This window comes from Dunckerocampus dactyliophorus, chromosome 8 (assembly GCF_027744805.1).
Source record: "Dunckerocampus dactyliophorus isolate RoL2022-P2 chromosome 8, RoL_Ddac_1.1, whole genome shotgun sequence".
Classification (NCBI taxonomy): domain Eukaryota; kingdom Metazoa; phylum Chordata; class Actinopteri; order Syngnathiformes; family Syngnathidae; genus Dunckerocampus; species Dunckerocampus dactyliophorus.
This window is the reverse complement of record NC_072826.1, coordinates 26,398,645-26,417,207: the sequence shown is the minus strand read 5'-3', so window position 1 is coordinate 26,417,207 and position 18,563 is coordinate 26,398,645. Positions and strand designations below refer to the sequence as shown.

The 18,563-nt window shown below is 41.1% G+C and overlaps 1 protein-coding gene across 11 annotated transcripts in view; it reads left to right on the top strand.

Moving 5' to 3' along the window:
* ptprt (protein tyrosine phosphatase receptor type T) overlaps positions 1 to 18,563 on the top strand; it is a 230,476-nt gene that overhangs the window by 193,214 nt on the left and 18,699 nt on the right. For 8 of the 11 annotated variants that reach the window (XM_054784608.1, XM_054784607.1, XM_054784606.1 and 5 more), the window contains 4 exons: positions 10,721 to 10,806; positions 14,237 to 14,273; positions 14,537 to 14,634; positions 15,217 to 15,333. In XM_054784608.1, the coding sequence (XP_054640583.1) occupies positions 10,721 to 10,806; positions 14,237 to 14,273; positions 14,537 to 14,634; positions 15,217 to 15,333 (338 nt within the window). The remainder of the gene's footprint in view (positions 1 to 10,720; positions 10,807 to 14,236; positions 14,274 to 14,536; positions 14,635 to 15,216; positions 15,334 to 18,563) is intronic. The other 3 variants (XM_054784610.1, XM_054784609.1, XM_054784603.1) reach the window with 1 other exon arrangement.

Below are 18,563 nucleotides of genomic sequence, written 5' to 3'. Positions count from 1 at the left end.
CGACCCGTCTTGTCTTGACTTGGGGCTTGACTTGAGACTTGAGATTAAAGACTTGAGGTTTACTTGAGACTTGCAAAACACTGACTTTTTTAATGTTTAAGTACCGTAAAAAGAGCATTTGACATCAGTGAAATACTTGACAAAACCATGACTTCAGGGACACATAAAGTGCGGAGGCGTTAAAGTGCTAGTATGAAAAGCTGCTGGTGTTATGACCCGTTTGCATATTTCTTGCATCATCCAAATGTTATTGCACTTGTTTTTCATGTTTGTTACGCTTACTGTTTGGCCATGCAGTAACTGACACGGTGTACGAAAAGTTATTTTTTGCAATCATTTTCATCGGAAATTGAATGTCATGAAAGCTGGGACGTACGGAAGCCGAGGTACCACTGTAAGTACTTTTCTGGCCACCTGGTGACCGGTGTAGAATACTCCATATCATCGCAACGTCTTTGAATGCGTCTTCTGAATGCTTTATATTTGTATTTTGCTTCATTAAGCCATTTTTATGCTTGAAAATGCTTCATTTATTTTTAGCCTATTTATTGTATTAAAAAAAACAAACGAAAATGCTTCATTTAGGGAAAAAAAAAATGTAAAACTAATAATAGGCAGTATTTAACCATGAAACAGCATGATTTACAATTGCTGTTTATTATTATTGTTCCGCAACTTTCCTGGCATTTTTGAAGGCTTTACTACACACAAAAACTCCAGAAAATTTGCAAGCGCATCTGGCCTGGCGAAAAATTTTAGGGGTTCTGAACACGAACCCCCAAAACTCACTCAGAAGTACCCCCTTCTAATTAGCCCCTGCCAGCAGTTTCACGGATCATCATGAAATTTGGTGGAGACGTCTAACATGTAAGGAGGCACAAAAAGTCAAGAAGCCATGTTCCAAAACAAACAAGAAGTCAGACGTTTTTATTTGAAGCGCCCATTTTTGGGCAAAAACCAGGGGTCGTGCTTAGATGAACTAGTCATAGGGACTGTGACCATATGAGCGCAAATTAAAGTCACACATAACAGACAGTTGGCCAATGATATATTGCGACCCAATTTGGCCTATGCCAGAGGATGTGGGCGGGGCATGGCAACAAACTCTGACGATCAATCAGACGATTCGCCGCAAAACTAAAAGCATTCTTAACTTGGCTCCATCCACAAGGTCCAATCTTCGTTACAATTTGTTCATATGATGAAGACGGCGCCTTGACGCTATGCGTAGGTCACTTCCTGAATTTGTATCAGCGCCACCCAGTGGCGACAGGAAATTTTAAACAATGCCCGAGTTGCAAGGGAGTGCGAGGGTCAGTTCAACGTTGCTCGTAGCTTTAATTAATTCATATCTTTTTTAAAAACTGAGTGATGTGGAATGAGATCGGGAGTTTGGTGAACTTACTTGGCACTAACATGCTTGTCAAACGCGCTGGCTTGTCATGTGTAGTTTATAGTGTAGTTGTATAACTTGCCTTTTTCTTATAGTTGTGTCAAAGACAAAAACCAGGTCAACAGCCCTCCCAACAGGACATGATGAAGAGGTCGGTAGATAATTGCGCTAACGACCTACGGTGTGGCTCGTGAATGACGGAGCTGATTGCATTCATCAGTGCTTCCTCCTTTCCATCACTTTGGGGTGACAGTAGGTGGCGAGTTCTTATGCTCTTTTGAAACAATTGCTGGCGTGAAAAGACAGAAAAAAACATCCAGGGAAGATGAAGAGATGATGATCAGAACAATTAGCGAGTCTTAATTAGAAGGTTCAGCATTGTCTCGAATTTAAGAGGGTGACAGTGTGATATTGGCTGATCAGCACGAACAATGTGTAATCATGACACTCTTGTCTACTGTACTCGCTGGGCACTTCATTAGGTTCTTCATCTTCAGGCAGAGGGAGGGGGCAATGTCGCTTTTGTATGTATATATACTATAAAGCCTTACCCGTTTAATAAATGTCACACTTTTAATACGTGACATGGCTCTGGGACATATCAATCAGCTGTATTTTAACACCAAAACTTCATGTATTTACAAATGAATGAAATAGACAAAAAATTCTACGTGTGTATTTATTCAGTGGTTGACACAGTAGCTACAATCTCCAAGCTAGACATGATTAGCGTCCTCCTGAAACAACACTGCAGTCAAAAATAGCACACTTGTAAATCCACACCCCACAGTTGCACATTACTTACTGACAGAAGTATATTAGAAAGTCATCCGTAAAGGGCCTGTCACACCTTGACGATTTAGCCAGCTGACGCCAACGTATGAAAAATTTGGCCAATACGCTGGCGTACGTCGAATAAGTTATGGGTAAGTTTTGTATAAGTTAAGAGCACGCGGAAGCACGCCGGCATACGTCGTAGTACGTCCAAGTCGTCCAAAAACTTTTCGACGTCTGTCAACGTATGATTCATACGTCCCGCATACGCGGGCAATAAGTTATGCGATCGTTGACGCCCGTTCACACACGTTGTTTGTAAGTTACGCACAAGTCGTAATACGTCAACAGACCTTGAGACAGAACTGTCTTCTTGGCTCTCTTCTTGGCAAGCGTTGACTGAGAGGAGATGGAGGCTGCTGTTTTTGCAGATACAGTAGACTATGCTATGCCTTGTAGTAACTCAATTTTTATACTGCTACATGCTTGACCAGTAGAGGGCAATGTGACACTGGGAATGGAACCAACAGGAGGGGAAGAGGTGTTAGAACCTGCGTCATCTCCATCAGAGTGAGAGTGGGAGGGGTAGGGTGTGGGTGGCGATGGATCCTTCTTACGTCCACGTCCTCGCCCTCGGCCTCCGTCACTGCCCTGATACTTCTTGGCAGCGGTCTTCGAAATTTTCTTCGGCATGATGGTGATGTTGACACTGCGATGTCTAGTGAGGTGACAGTTCAACGTATGCCATCAAAATGATGACGTCAGGCATGCGCTGGCTAAATCGTCAAGGTGTGACAGGGCCCTTAACAAAAAACGTCCGGTATCATTCTATTTGTGTGCCTAACTCTGGTACAACAAGCCCAGCTCAATTATTTAAAAACTGTCGTGGCCACAAGGGGATGCCAAAAAACAACCACCGCCCCATTTTAAGTTTAAGGCAGCACATGTTCAATTATATGCTGTAAATATTTTGATATACAGTAGTCCCTCACCACATCTCGGTTTGAAAATTGCAGCGGTTTTTCAGACATATATTAATTAATAAATCACACTGTTTTGTGGTTGAATACGGCCTATTATTAGCAAAAAAGTATGCATATTGAAGCCAATTGTATGCATGCGTTTGCCTTAATTAAGCATCTTTTAGCATAAAAATGGCTAAATTAACTAAAACACAACTATAAGAAGAAGAAGAAGTTTCAAATTGTGAATGTAATATTCTACATTGGTTACTCGGTGTCAGTAATTGTTCAGTGAGACAAGCACCAGACTTGATCACTGGAACAACAGGCTGTTATTGGCAGCTTTAACTCACCATAGGCCCAATAATAATAATAACATAATGATATCATCATAATAATAAAACGGGCTACTGTTGCGGCCATAACTCACGACAAGCTGTGAACCTCCGACTTCACTTCCTGTCCGCCACCCATTCTGCTCCCCTACAAGCACCGGAACACGACCACAAGTTTTATTTATGTCTTAAACGGCTTATTTTCTCTTATGACGTCTATTATATTGGGTAATAGGAATGTAAATGTGACTTAGGGGTGTTTTTTCATTATTTCATGTCTAGAGGGCTCTAATAATGTTAAAAAAACATATTTAGAAGGTCATTAACAAGTTTTCTGTGCCATAACTATGAAAATATTGCATTTATAAATCCCGGAAATACGCTTATCACGGCCTGTGTGAGGCCAATTATTTGCCATAAACAAGGGATAACTGTATTCTGTCGCAGGACCAACCTACGAAAGAAAAGTGTGACTTGTACCTCGTACTTGAAAATACGGTAACAATGTTGAATTTGGATTTTGAAAACACTTTTGAGAGGTATTTATTTAACATTATTTTACAGTTTATTGCTGTTGTAGTCAAGACACATTTACTTCTGCTTGGCACCTGCAGAAAAGACATTCTGAAATTTTTCTTCACCACAGTTTGCGTGTGCGTGTGCGTGTGCGTGCGTGTGTGTGTGTCTGTCAGTCAACATTCCAAGTTGTTTGACACATCAGCTGGAGGGAGCTGCGGACTTAATAGGCTATTACACACTTTAATACCCTCCATCTTGCTCACACACACACACACACACATACGCACACGCACACATATTTGTGCATAATGTCAGAAAATATACACAAGTGTCCATTTAAAAAAGTGCACACACCCGCACATCGTCAAGCCTGTTGAACACAACAGACACACGTGTCGTACAACGCGCAAACAAGCACAGAGAGACACACAAACAAACACACAACCGCCCAGTCTATTAAGCTCGCTAACGCCTTGAGTCGGGCTGACTCTGCGGCGAGTTAACTGATTAGCGAGATCCGTGACGGACGCAGTCGTGCTACGCGGCGCCTGAAGCGTGCAAGCAGAGTGTGTGTGTGTGTGTGTGTGTGTGTTTAGTGGCTTGTAGATTCAGGCAGAGAGGATTGAAGGAGGCAAAAGTTGTTGTTCAGCACTTTCAAGGCGCTGCTGCAAATTTGTTTGCCTTTTCCATTAAAGTCGACTTCATCACTTTAAGCCGCTCCGCACGTTAACACCTCCTTTGCTTCCCGCGAGGATGCTCGTGTGACGTTTAACTGCCACCGCGGTCCTTATTTCTGTGCCATGTTTTGGAGGATGAATGGGTTTGGCTTGTTAAGAACATATGCTGATGATATTCTTCTTATACAATAACATCCGTCATCACTTGATGCGCAAACGCTCATGATTGTGCGAAAGTTTATCGTACAGTAGCTGGATAAATGTCACAGGTGGACATTCTATAATCCATGTGTGTCGTAACTAGATTTCAAGCATTTTGACAACACATATGACACAATACTGTATGCCCATTTGTTTTTTTGTCATCTTCAGCGTATTATAATACAGTCGTCCCTCACCACTCTCCGCGTTGAATTTTCCACGGCTTCACTCGATCACGTTTTTTGGGAAATATATTACTTAATAAATCATGCTGTTTCGTGGTTGAATATGGCCTATTGTTGACCCAAAAATATGCATATTTAAGCTAATTTTACGTATTTTGGGCCTAAATTAAAAAATGTAAACATAATAAAAATGGCTTAATTAAGTAAAATACAAATAGTATAAGGCATTCAGAGACGCATTCAAAGACTTTGTGATGATATGTAGTATTCTACACTGGTCACTAGGTGTCAGTAATATTACACTGATGAGACAATAGCCACCGCAGGAGGTACTGCAAGAAACAACCAGGAACTACAGGTATGTGCTAACATGTGTGAGTCTATATTATGTCTTATTTACATCTTAGATGTCTTATTCTCTCTTATTATGTCTACTGTATTGGGTTATAAGAGTGTAAAGGTGACTATAGGGGTGTTATTTCTTGTCTAGAGGGATCTAATAATGTTAAAACCCGTTTTTAGAAGGTCAATATCAGGTTTGCTATGTCTTATATGTCTTAATTTGTCTGATCATGTCTACTATATTGGGTAATAGGAGGGTAAAGGTGACAATAGGGGTGTTCATTCATGTCTGGAGTGCTCTAATAATGTTAAAAACTGTATTTAGAAAGTCATAAACAAGTTTTCTATGCTCTAACTCCCAAAATTTCTAATCCATTTATAAGTAAGGACTCTTACTTTGCAAAAATCCACTCATCACGGTCAGGTCTGTAACCAATTAACTGTGATAAACGAGGGATTACTGTACAGGGTTTTGTGTTCCAGTTTATTTGCATTATTTCCTAGGGGGAAAAATTGCTTTGGTTTGTGTTTTGACCGGTGTGCTGGGTTTTTTTGACCTTTTGAAATGAATTAATACCAAAAACCAAGGTACCACGGTATGTTATGTATCTTATGTACACGACCGCATGTCATTTGTGTCTCTACATGGCCGCACATTTACAATTTCTCACCTGCTGTCTGCATCTTGTGCGGAGGAGTGACAGCATTCATTACAGTAAATGGCACTTCTTTATTTTGACTTTTTGAACTAGTTTGGAGTTTTTTAGTGCTTTCTATTATGCAAGTGTGTGAGATGCACGAGTTTGTATTGTTGTGGACATTCTTCGTCTTATTATTATTATTATTGTTATAATGGTGGATTGAATAGAAGTAAAGTAAAGATTGTGCAAGGTCTTTTTGTGTTTACGTCCTGCTAAATGTCATGATTAGCATTCGCCTGCAAGAAGGACCTCAAGCAACAGCAGCTGCCAGGTTAGCTGTGATGCCGTCAGGTTGTTTCTGTGCCTCCAAATTCCATCTCTGTTCTTCTTTGCGGCTGAAATATGAACTCAGGGCAGCTTGGTTCACTTGAGAAGTTTTCCTCAACAAAACTTGTCCAGCAGCTCTCGGGGAATGACAAGACTTTGTGGAGAGAAAGTAAAAGCTGAGGGGGGGGGCGGGTCACGAGGTCTTGAGGAGAGGAAGACTCAGCAGAGAAGTGCAGCTCATTAATGAGTAATGGACTTGTGACCTTTCACCCTCAGACTACGCTCATTGGGATGTTGCTGCAGAGAACAACATGAACACACAACTACTGTATTCTGCCCGTTCACATCCACGCTGGAGATAAAATACAACTTTATTGTCACTCTTACAGTGACCACCTCTCTGACAAAAGCTTTGGAGAGCCATTTGACTTGGCTAAACGTTCGTTGGCAGCTAATCAATCTCTCCAGCGCTGTCATTACAATTGCTTGAATTAAACTGTAAACTGTCCTTGAGACTCCTAGTCTCATTGCACAGCTGTTAGAATAAATGAATCTGGGGGGACTTTCACTCTGTAAAAACAATGATATAAATCCAGCTATCGGCACCAGACATTTACTAGCAATAGCTACGAGAAGATGTTCGCTCAGGTTCCAGGCCTTGGTCGCTTGTACAGCTTATCCCCCGATCGACCACGATGCCTGTCTCCGCCTCGCTGTTAGAACGTTTTTTCAAAACAGGTCCCTCCCTGGCTTAGCTGTTGCTTCTACTGAGGGTTGAACCAGCATCCAGTTCCATCCAGTACTTCCCACAGTCCTCATATCAACCTAAGAACGAACTCTTTACTCTGAACAAGTGGACTGCAGCTATTTAAAACTTTTGAATATTGTCCATACACACACACACACACACACACACACACACACACACCCACAAACACACACACACACACACACACACACAATCAGCCTCTGCAAACCTGTGGACTGTGTCCAGATCTGCGGTGTTTTTGCAAGCCAGCACCTCCTGCCAACTCAGCCCAATTAGAGGCTCCCCTCCCTGGGCAGAGAGCAGCAGAGAGGGCCCCTCCCTCCAGGCTTCACACGGGTCGCTGTGGTGTTATGACAGCTTCTGACACCGGCCCCGTGCAATTACCAGCGTGTGAGGCGGCAAAGCAGCATGGGCTAATGGAGCGGGAGAGGGGGATGCAACAAGGTAGATGGGGAAAAGAACTACAGGAAGAAGAGGCACGAGGATGAGGAGTAATGAAGGAGCACCGGGCGGACAAACGACCCCCGGCTGCGTTTGTTGGCCAGGAAAAGGATGTAAGAGGATGACAGTTTCCTGTCGCGGCAGAGCGGCTTTGTAGTGCCATTGATGGAAGGCGGCTGTCAGAATCTCCACATGTGATTCTCCTCAAGGTGATCCCACTGGATCCAGTTCATCTTGATCATGTGATGCAGCTTACTGATTGAGCATCATGGAGGCCCACTGCTCTAAACTGGAGTAAAAAATAGCAACAAAAGCTTATCTTGTTCGGGTGGATCAAAGTCTCTTCAATGCTGTCATCACCAGTGTTGGCCGTTAGTAAGGCCGTTATTGTTTCCCTCCAACGTGTAACGGATGCCAGCCAGTGTGGCTGTGCAAGAGTAGGTTGGTAAACCTCCGTCCCTGACACATTAACGCATTTAAACCCAGCCATTTTTCAAAAAACAACCCCTTCAGTACTGGCCATTTTAGATGATTTTGACTGCTCCTCCTTGTTGTCGAGTGTGTTTTACATGCAAATAATCCATGCCGAGCTCTTATCAAATGCACTTCTGCCAACTTGTGGCCATTTTTATGGCTTAAAACTACTCTAAATGTGACATCTACTAGTGTGCAGTTGCGTCATCACCTCTTTTTGCCTCTCGTGCAAAAGAACATAAAAGACGTCTTTGGGATCAACCGTTCGGGTTAATAAAAATGTATAGATGCGTCAAACAGTGTAAATACATCATCTTAGCTTTAGCTCAATGGCTTGTTAGGGTGTAACGATTCATTTTAATAACGATTCGATTTGTGGTTGCCGATACAATTCAAGGATGATATTGGTTCATTTAGAACGATATGATCCGAAACGATTCAGTAACTTTAAATAGATTCAGTAACATTTTAACCAAATATTCAACCAGTGTGACTGTAAAATAAATACCTGGATACTGGACAGTGCAGGTGAAGTTTCCTAGATTCCTGTTGGTTTTTGTAAGGGAGTCAGGTATAAATTATTAGTAATACTGACATACTTAAGAATAAATTATCAATGAGTACAAAAAATACAGTACAAAATCAGGATGAACAGCAAATGAAGGAATGAAGGTGGTATGGTGTCTTCAATTAGGTGAAACTTTCTCACCTGTACGGCCCAATAGCAGCAGGGGCTTTTTTTTGTGCTGATAATCCTCCTGATCAGAGCATCCATTTGAAAGAATGGTGCAGCAATTAGCAAGAATACACAAATGACAGAAGTTTTGTAGCGCACATATGTGTTTTGACCCGGGCACGCCGCGCTAGATGATGATGTCACAAAGCATCACTGCTATTGGACCGTAAACTTCCATCTAGAGGCGTACAAAACGTCCTTACTTTGCACATTGTCCCCATAAATGTCTCTTAAAAAGAGTTTCAAATAAGGACAGATGAGTTAAATATGAAAATATGAATACTGAATGAAGTGAATCAACTGACCAAAAGAAGAAAAAGACGATGACCTTGCAGACACAGACTGAATCGAGTAACGTTTAATGTCTTTATCATTAAAAGTGTGAAAAAAACCCACACATTCATATAAAGTCTGCCATGCTTAAATCCAATGCTTTATTTCCTAGTATCGACTCAAATTGATTGATTACCTTTTAAATTATGTTAGATGGTTATATGTCGTCCGGAATGGAAACTTGCTGAACACAGATCGATGTAGATTGAACATAACGTATATAGAATATAAATCGATGCATCAATGTAGTAGATGAATTGTTACACCACTAGTGGTTTGCGCTCTCGACTGTCATTCTTCTGACCCTGGTCGAAGCCCTTGAGGGCCTGGCTGGACCAGGAGGGTTGCACTGGTGCCGTGACCGAGATGAGAGTGAGGTTCAGGGGGGTGAGTGTAACAGCTGGTGGAACTGTGCGAAGGTATGTTGGTCAACCTCACTCTCTGATGCCTTAAGAGTCGCGCTGGACATGGAGTTGACAGCGGCGCAATTAGGTTCATTTTGTCTTCTTAAAAAATGAATATGCAATTTGTTATGTTCAGACGAACTTTCAGGGCATTTAGCTTGATGCCTCTCGCTCTTAATCTGGAGACCCTGGTTTGAGCCACGGGTGTGCACAGGGTTGGACCAGCTGGGTGTAACGGATGTCAGCCAGTGTGACTGTGCGAGAGAATGTTGGTAATCCTCACTCCCTGACGTCGTAAGAGTAGCTCTGGACATCAGGTTGACAGCTTGGGCGTTTAGCTCGATGGCTGGCGCTCGACTCTCATTCTGCGCACACTGGCTCAAGCCCAGGGGGACGCGGGGCTGGCTGGACTAGATGGTTTAAAAACGGTTTGACTAATGAATTACACTTTCAAACGTTACAGCGCCATTACGGCGAGCGGTAGGCACAGATACAGTATCTAACAGCTGACCACAGGACAGGAACTGCAAAGAAAGGGTGTTTTTTTCTGATTGTCCTTCTTTGTTGAGGGGGAGGGGCGGCAGACACATAAGTAATGATGATTGGCAAAAGGTAGAGTACAATTTCATGGTAACCCAATCAGTGGCGGAGTTGAGGTAGGTGGGTGGTGTTGTTCCAAACAGCCACACAAGGGAACTTAATGCAACAATGGGGAGTCTGGAGCGCTCTGTCGAGGTAAAAGTGCTATCCAGGATGGAAGTACACACACTCCTTCAACGTCATTGATGTAAACCACGGCAAACTGTTTGTCCGCGTCCGTTGTGACAAACTCTCCCAATTGCACACGCCACTGCTCATCTAGCAGCAACTAGCCTGTGAAACCCGCTCAATAATCCACATTCTTTGATATATTTGAAGGTTTTTCAAAATTGTAACGCAGTAATTACTTAAATTACCAGTAATTAACCAGTAATTCCGTTAGTAATGGCAATGGTGTAAAAAGAGTAAGACAGATGGTACCAAGTGTGTAAATGCTGTGAGCAAGCAAAGCATTAGCATGTTTTCTCCTTAGTCCGTACAGTACGTGGCAGATGTGAAGAAGCCATGATGGTGACCTCCAGCACGGTGCCACCTGTGCCGAGTCAGTTGGCAGCTGTGCTTTGTGGGTCAGTGTAACTTTAGGCCTGTTGTGTTCTTGTGTTATCTGACCCCACAGACGACCACACTAGGGTGCGACTGCAGCTGCTCGACGGAGAGCCCCACTCGGACTATATCAACGCCAACTTTATTGATGTGAGTGCACACACACACGCACGCACATTAGAGTGTAGCGATTCAATCGATAAATAGCACTGGATGTCTACGCTCACTTTCAGATTGGGTAATGTTGGAATCTGAAGGTGAACGTGGACATTCTAATAGGACACAGCTGTCAGCCACATGTTCCAATCCTTTTGCTCACATGAAAAACATGAAAAACAATATGAAATATAGAAATACAGTAATCCCTTGTTTATGGCTGTTAATTATTCCCGACCATGATAAGTGAATTTCTGCAAAGTAGGATTCCTTATTTATAAACGGAATAGTTTCTTGGTTAAAGCATATCCAATCCAATCCACTTCATTTACATAGCACATTTTATAAACACTGTTTCCAAAGTGCTGCACAGACTAGTAAAACCATAAATAATAAGTAAAAGTACAAATGACTACAGTAAAAACAAAAAGATCAAATAAAAACAAAGAAACGTACAACAGTAAAATATTTAAAACAAGAAGTAAAAACAATAAAAGCAATAAATGCAAGAAGTAGGTAAAAAAATAAATAAATAAATATATTAAATTAAATAAAAAAACTAAAATAAATAAAACCATTAAAAAACCATTAAAATAAATAAAACCAAGAAAAGTGGGTTTTAAGACGAGACTTAAAGCTTTCAATTGTGGGGGCTGTTTTTACACGAGGGCGGTGAGTGTTTCACAGCTTTGGGCCAACTACGGAAAAGGCCCGGCCTCCCCTGGTCTTAAGTCTGGTCTTAGGCACCACCAGTTGGAGCTGGCCTTCGGACCTCAATGTGCGCGCTGGAGTGTAAATTTGGATGAGGTTCGAGATGTACTGAGGGGCCAGCCCATTCAATGCCTTAAAAACAAAGAATAAAATCTTAAAATCAATTCTAAAACGCACAGGCAACCAGTGCAGGGAGACTAAAATTGGGGTAATATGCTCCCTCTTTTTGGTTCCTGTTAAAAACCGTGCCACAGAGTTCTGGACTAACTGTAAGCGAGAGAGTCATTTGTAGTTTATTCCAGAGTAAAGGCATTAGAGTAGTCCAGACGTGACAAAATAAAAGCATGCGTGGCTTGCTCAAAATGTCGCAATGATAAAAACTGTCTGACCTTGGATAGAAGCCGAAGATGATAAAAACAGGACTTTACAACGGCGTTGATTTGTTTATTAAGTTTAAAATCACTGTCTATTATGACGCCAAGGCTGGTGGCTGTGGACCCGACTGTGACGGGGCCCAAGACCAAGGGGGTGTCATTATTATTGAGGACGATAACTTCTGTCTTCCCCTCACTGAGCTTTAAAAAATTTTGAGCCAACCAGACCTTGACGTCGCTTAAGCAGTCAAGAAGGGGTGTCAGGGGGGCATGGTCATTTTTTGTAAGAGGTAAGTACATCTGCATAAAATATTGTACTAATTGGGATTAGCTATACAGCAAATAGGATGGGCCCCGGAATTGATCCCTGGGGGACTCCACAGTCCAGGTGGGCGGTAGACGAGGTGGAGTCACCCAGTCCCACAGTAAGACATCTCCCTGACAAGTAAGACCTAAACCACTGAAGGTCAGTCCCCCTGACACCCACACAGCATAGAAAACCTGTTAGGACTGAGGGTTAGGTGTTTAGCATTATTAGAGCCAACTGGACATGAAATAACCATTGTCACATTTACGCTCCTATTCCCCAATATAGTGGACATAATAAGAGAAAAATAAGACATAAACAAGACATACAGACTCATATGTTAGCATTAGTAGGGTCTCATTATACTTCCTGTACTTCCTTTGGAGACTATTGTGTCATCCGTGTAACATTACTGACACTTAGTGACCGAGGTAGAATACTACAGATCATCACAACATGTCTTTGAATGCGTCTTCTGAATGCTTTATGTTTGTATTTTACTTAATTTAGCCATGTTTATGCTTGAAAATGATTCATTTGGGCAAAACATATATAAAATGTGCTTAGATATGAATGTTTTTTGGTCTAATAATAGGCCCTATTGTATTTTTTATTTGTATTTTTTCGAAATTTGAAACGCAAAGTGGAGAGTGTACAGTGTGTGATGTGGACCAGTTGTATGGCAAAGTTAAGGCATACACCGTCAGAGAGGTATTGTATTGTATGATGGAGAGTTCATCGAATGTCAGCGTCTCTCACTGGTCATTGTGTGTCTTAATAATGCCAGTAATTAGGATACTTTTAATTAGACAAGGAGGAAGAAGGCGAAGAGGAAGGATATGAGAAAAAAGTGTGAGATAGGAAACAAACGTGGTGCTGGAAATGAGAAAATTAAAACCCCAACAAAACACCCCCCCCCCCCCCCCCGTGATGATAAAAGCATTCTCTCAGCGTCTTTTTAATGAAAATGTGAACGTGATAAATGTTTTCATCTCCAGCGACGTGAGGATGAGGAAGGTGAGGATGTTGAGGACGGTCGTTAGCCGTGTAGCCGCGTGGTGGTCACTCCCACATGGGGTGGGGGGGTGAATGTAGAGCCCCCCCCCCCTATTATTTAATTTGATGTTTATGCATAAAAACAACCTTGACTTATGCTGCTGGGAGGAGGGAGAGGACTTCAGGGAGAGGAGGAGGACGGTGGTGGGAGGAGAGAAGATAATTAGGACAGGAAATAAACACAATGCAGAAAATAAATAAAAACATCAAGCTTTGCAGCAATTTCATCCATTTTCTAACGCAGATGGCAGAGTCAAGAAAGATGTACAAAAAACACTTTCCTCCTGGTAACACTCAAATGCTCCAAAACAACAGCAATAACGACGAGGCTGGGACCAAAGTAGAGTTTGATGATTAATCCCTTTCAAAAGGGGCCTTATGGAGAATAATTCTAGTTTTACAATTATGGAAACTTCAACAGCAGGTACAATCATCATTACGCACACTTCCTGTTATGTGTCTCCCCTAAACCCTTCCCCCTGCAATCTGTGTTAACTCGGAAGCGTTACATTGCAAACCTAATAGTAAGAGACACTACTTTCCTATTTTGCTACCACTTCTTTCTTCACTTTATTTGTATTTCTCACCTTCTTTAGCAAACTTCTGACTCACAATTTTTTGGTCCTTCTGTCGGTTATTTTGCAGCCATACTCAATAAATAAAAAAGCACAGACAGTCTGAACACTCACAAATACCGCTTGAAATGCCGCCTAAGACCTCCTGATGAACACATGAACACAGGCGGAAAAGAGGAAATCGCAACAATAAACAACAGTTTTGTGAAATAAATCATATCATAATGTGTCATGACATCACTTTGATGAATGTAAACACTGCATGTTATTTTTAGCAGAAGATGTACGGTGGCGAGAGCAGGTGGAACAGGTGACGTTGACGCCAGTGTAGAACTTTGGGAGGGAAGCAGAAGGTGAGAAGTCAGATACCTTTTAACGTCTGCCTTTGTTGTCTCCCTCAGGGGTACCACAGACCCAGACATTACATTGCCACGCAAGGTAATTTAACTATGTGTGTGTGTGTGTGTGTGTGTGTGTGTGTGTGTGTGCATGCATGCTCCATGTGGGCCTTTTGGTCCGGATGCTATTACCTCAACCTCCTAAATTTAAACCGCCTTATAAAAAAAGTCCCCTCGACAAATTTAAGAGCCCATTACCTCTAAGCCACCAACTGCTGTCTGCTATTCATAGTGTGTGTGCGTTCATGTGTTTAATGTGTGTGTGTGTGTGTGTGTGTGTGTGTGTGTGCGTGTGTGTATCAGGGCCTATGCAGGAGACAGTGAGGGATTTCTGGAGGATGGTGTGGCAGGAGAACTCAGCCTCCATCGTCATGGTGACCAACCTAGTGGAGGTGGGCAGGGTGAGTCGCTGGTGAATAAAATGTTGTCCACCTTTGTTGTTTGAAAAGTAGCGATATTGCGGCGGTATGGTATGGTATGGAATGGGATGGTATGGTATGGTATGGTATGGTATGGTATGGTATGGTATGGTATGGTATGGTATGGTATGTATGGTATGGTATGTATGGTATGGTATGGTATGGTATGGTATGGTATGTATGGTATGGTATGTATGGTATGGTATGGTATGGTATGGTATGGTATGTATGGTATGGTATGGTATGGTATGGTATGGTATGGTATGGTATGGTATGTATGGTATGGTATGTATGGTATGGTATGGTATGTATGGTATGGTATGGTATGGTATGGTATGGTATGTATGGTATGGTATGGTATGGTATGGTATGGTATGGTATGTATGGTATGGTATGGTATGGTATGGTATGGTATGGTATGGTATGGTATGGTATGGTATGGTATGTATGGTATGGTATGATATGGTGTACAGTATGGTATGGTATGGTGTATGGTATGGTATGATACTCTAACTGTAATGTTGATGTTGTTGCATGATGGCATTCATGTCCTGGTGTGTGCAGGTGAAGTGTGTGCGTTACTGGCCCGACGAGACTGAGGTTTATGGCGACATCAAGGTCACCTTGGTAGAGACGGAGCCGCTGGCCGAGTACGTCATTCGCACCTTCACCGTTCAAAAGGTAAAGCTTGAACCATGAACTTTCAAAATAAGCCTCGTAAAGTACTCCTTCTCACATGACACAAGATGTCATTGGACTTGTTTTCTTTTTGCTCTGCAACAACCAGCTAACAATCAGCTCATGACAAGATAACAAGTTAACAACGTGCTAACAACCAGTTAATGATGAGCTAACAACCATCTAACGACAATCTAACAACCAGCTAGCAATGAGCTAACAACAAACAACCAATCATCTAATAACAAGTTAACACCCAGTTAATGACAAGCTAACAACCAGCTAACAATTAGCTAATGATGACCTAACAACCAGCTCATGATGAGCTAACAACTAGCTAACAACAAGCTGACACGACGCTAACAACAATGATGAGCTAACGACGCGCTAACAACAAGCTAACAACCATCTAAGGACAAGCTAACAACCTTCTCACAACAAGCTAACAACCAGCTAACAACAAGCTAACAGCCAGCCAATAACAAGCCTACAACCAGCCAATGACAAGCTAAACAACGAGCTAACAACCATTTAACAACAAGGTAACAACCAGCTAATGATGAGCTAACAACGAGCTAATGGTGAGGTAACAACTAGCTAACAACAAGCTAACAAGTAGCGAACGACAAGCTAAAAAACATCTAATGACAAGCTAACAAGCAGCTAACAATGAGATATCGACCAGGTAATGATAAGCTAACTACCAGTTAATAATGGACTAATGATGAGCTAACAACCATCTATCGACGAGCTACCAACCAGCTAACAACAACAAGCTAATGAGGAGCTAACGAGGAGGTAAGGATGAGGTAAGAGGGAGTGTTGCTGTGTCAGTCATGCAGGTGTTTATCCTCTTCAGCTGCCTGCGGAAATGTGAAGGCAGCATTCACGGCAGACTTAAGTAGAAATCAACAGCGTGCGTTTTTCAGAAAGCTGTCAGAAGAACTCCGACTCGTTACTTTGCTCACTTTCCCTCCCACAGCCGCCGTGTCATGTCGCTCTTCCTTTGCCGCTGTCGTCCTCCATCCTCTGGCTTTTCCTCCCCAGGCTTTTCCTCCTCAGGCACGCCAAAGCAGCTTATGAAGACGCGCCTCAAAGTCCACGCTGTCAGCTCGTTTAGCACGCCATTAATCCCTATCACCTCTCTTTCTGTGTGTGGGTGTGTGTGTGCGTGAGTGTGAGCGTGTGCGTGCGTGCGTGCGTGCGTGCGTGCGTGCGTGCGTGTAAGAACAAAGACGAAGAAACAGGAGCAAAATAAGCTAATGTGCTGGTTTGTCACCCCGTTAAGTAGTTTTAATTGCGTGGAATGTGGCAAACAGGATGTTAATGAAAAGGTTTATTAAAAGCAAATCCCAGGAGATTAAGGGAGCAGGAGAACGTGGCAGAGTGAGACGCTAAACGGGAGAACATCTTTGCAAATGAGCTGTCAGTTTGTGAGAAGGTCAAAAGACATGCTTGATTTTACCACGCACGTGTGTGTGTGTGTGTGTGTGTGTGTGTGTGTGTGTGTGTGTGTGTGTGGTATTAAAATGAATGAAAGTCTTTGATATTTTGTAAAGCAGCACATGTAGCGTAGATATGCGGAGACGTTTTGTACGTTCCAAGAAAAAACTCCATCTCAGCTTTGTTATGCACTCCTGATCAAAATCTTAAGCCCAGTTGAAAAATTGCTAGAATTTGCATTTTGCACATTTGGATCTTAATGAGGTTTTAAGTAGCGCTACAATATGCAAAAACAAGAAGGGGGAGTGAGACAAAAAGCACTTTGAAAAAGTCATTTATTGAAAACAACAATTCAACTGAAAGAGGCTGTTTATCACCTGATCAAAAGTTTAAGACCAGGCTATAAAAGCCAAAATCTGCTCAAAATGTTCATTTTCTGTCAGGCATTCATTCATTCATTCATCCATCACGGTCTGGGGTGCTTCTTCATTCAGTGGAACACTGAAATTTTTCAACTGGTCTTAAAATTTTGGTCGGGAGGTATACGGTATACGCAGGTAAAACAACATATTGTTCATCTACTTTGCTCTTTTCTTCCACGTTTTTAATTTCCCAAATATTTCAACTTTCTTCTTAAATAATATTTGTAAAATGTCTTCTGATATTATTATTCTTGTAAAATTACAGCTTTTTTTTTTTCTATTTCTGCTACTTTTTTTTAAATTTTCAAACTGTTTCAACTTGTGAATTTTCTTCTCACAATTATGACTTTATTCCCATATTTTCACTTTATGTCCATAATTTTATAATAATTTTTAATAGTATTTTCCCCCAACCTCATTTTCCTAAAATTACAAATTTATTTGTTGTTTTGACTTGAATTTTTCTTTTTTAAATGTATTAAAATGACATTATGTTTCCTCATAATATTGTACCCTTTTCTTGTTAGATGACAACAACTCTTAATATTTTAAATTTAGCATTTTTTTTATTTTCCAAATATCTGAACTTTCTTCTTAAATAATCTTTGTAAATTTTCTTCTCAGAATGTTTTGACTTTATTTCCATAATCACATCATAACTTTTCCCCAACCAAATTGTCCAAAAATGTCAACTTTTTGTGTTATTTGTTTCTCATATTCCAACTTCATTCATATTTCAACCTCATGCGACTAAAATGAAATTCTTTTCCCTCATAATATTATGAGTGTATTCTCAGAAAATTGAGACTTTTCTTCTCATTAGAATACAACTTTTTTTTCATTATTTTGGCTTTATTCTCGTAAAATGCTATTTCTGCTCTTTTTGTTTTTAATTTTCCAACAATTTCAACTTCTTGTACATTTTCTTCTCCTAATATTGTTTCTTCATTCCCAGAATATTTTGACTTTATTCCCATTAGATTATAACTTTTTACCCCATTTTACCCTCATTTTCCCCAAATTACAACCTTATTTTGTTTTGGGTTTCTTTTTCATAATATTACGACTTATAAAGAAATAACCTCTTTTTTTCTTTAACAATTCAACTTTATGCTACTAAAATGACACAATTTTCCCTCATAATATTATGATTTTTGACATTAGATTTTTTCCTCTTATTATTTTTTAATATACAAATCAGTAGACGTTCATATTTACTTTATTCCTGTAAAATGTCTGCTGATTTTCTCATTTTTGCTGCTGTTTTTTTTTTGTTTTTTCAGCTATTTCAACTTTCTTCTTGTCAATGAAATTCTTGTCATATTTAACTTTATTCCCATATTATTTTATTTTTTTACTTTGTTTTGT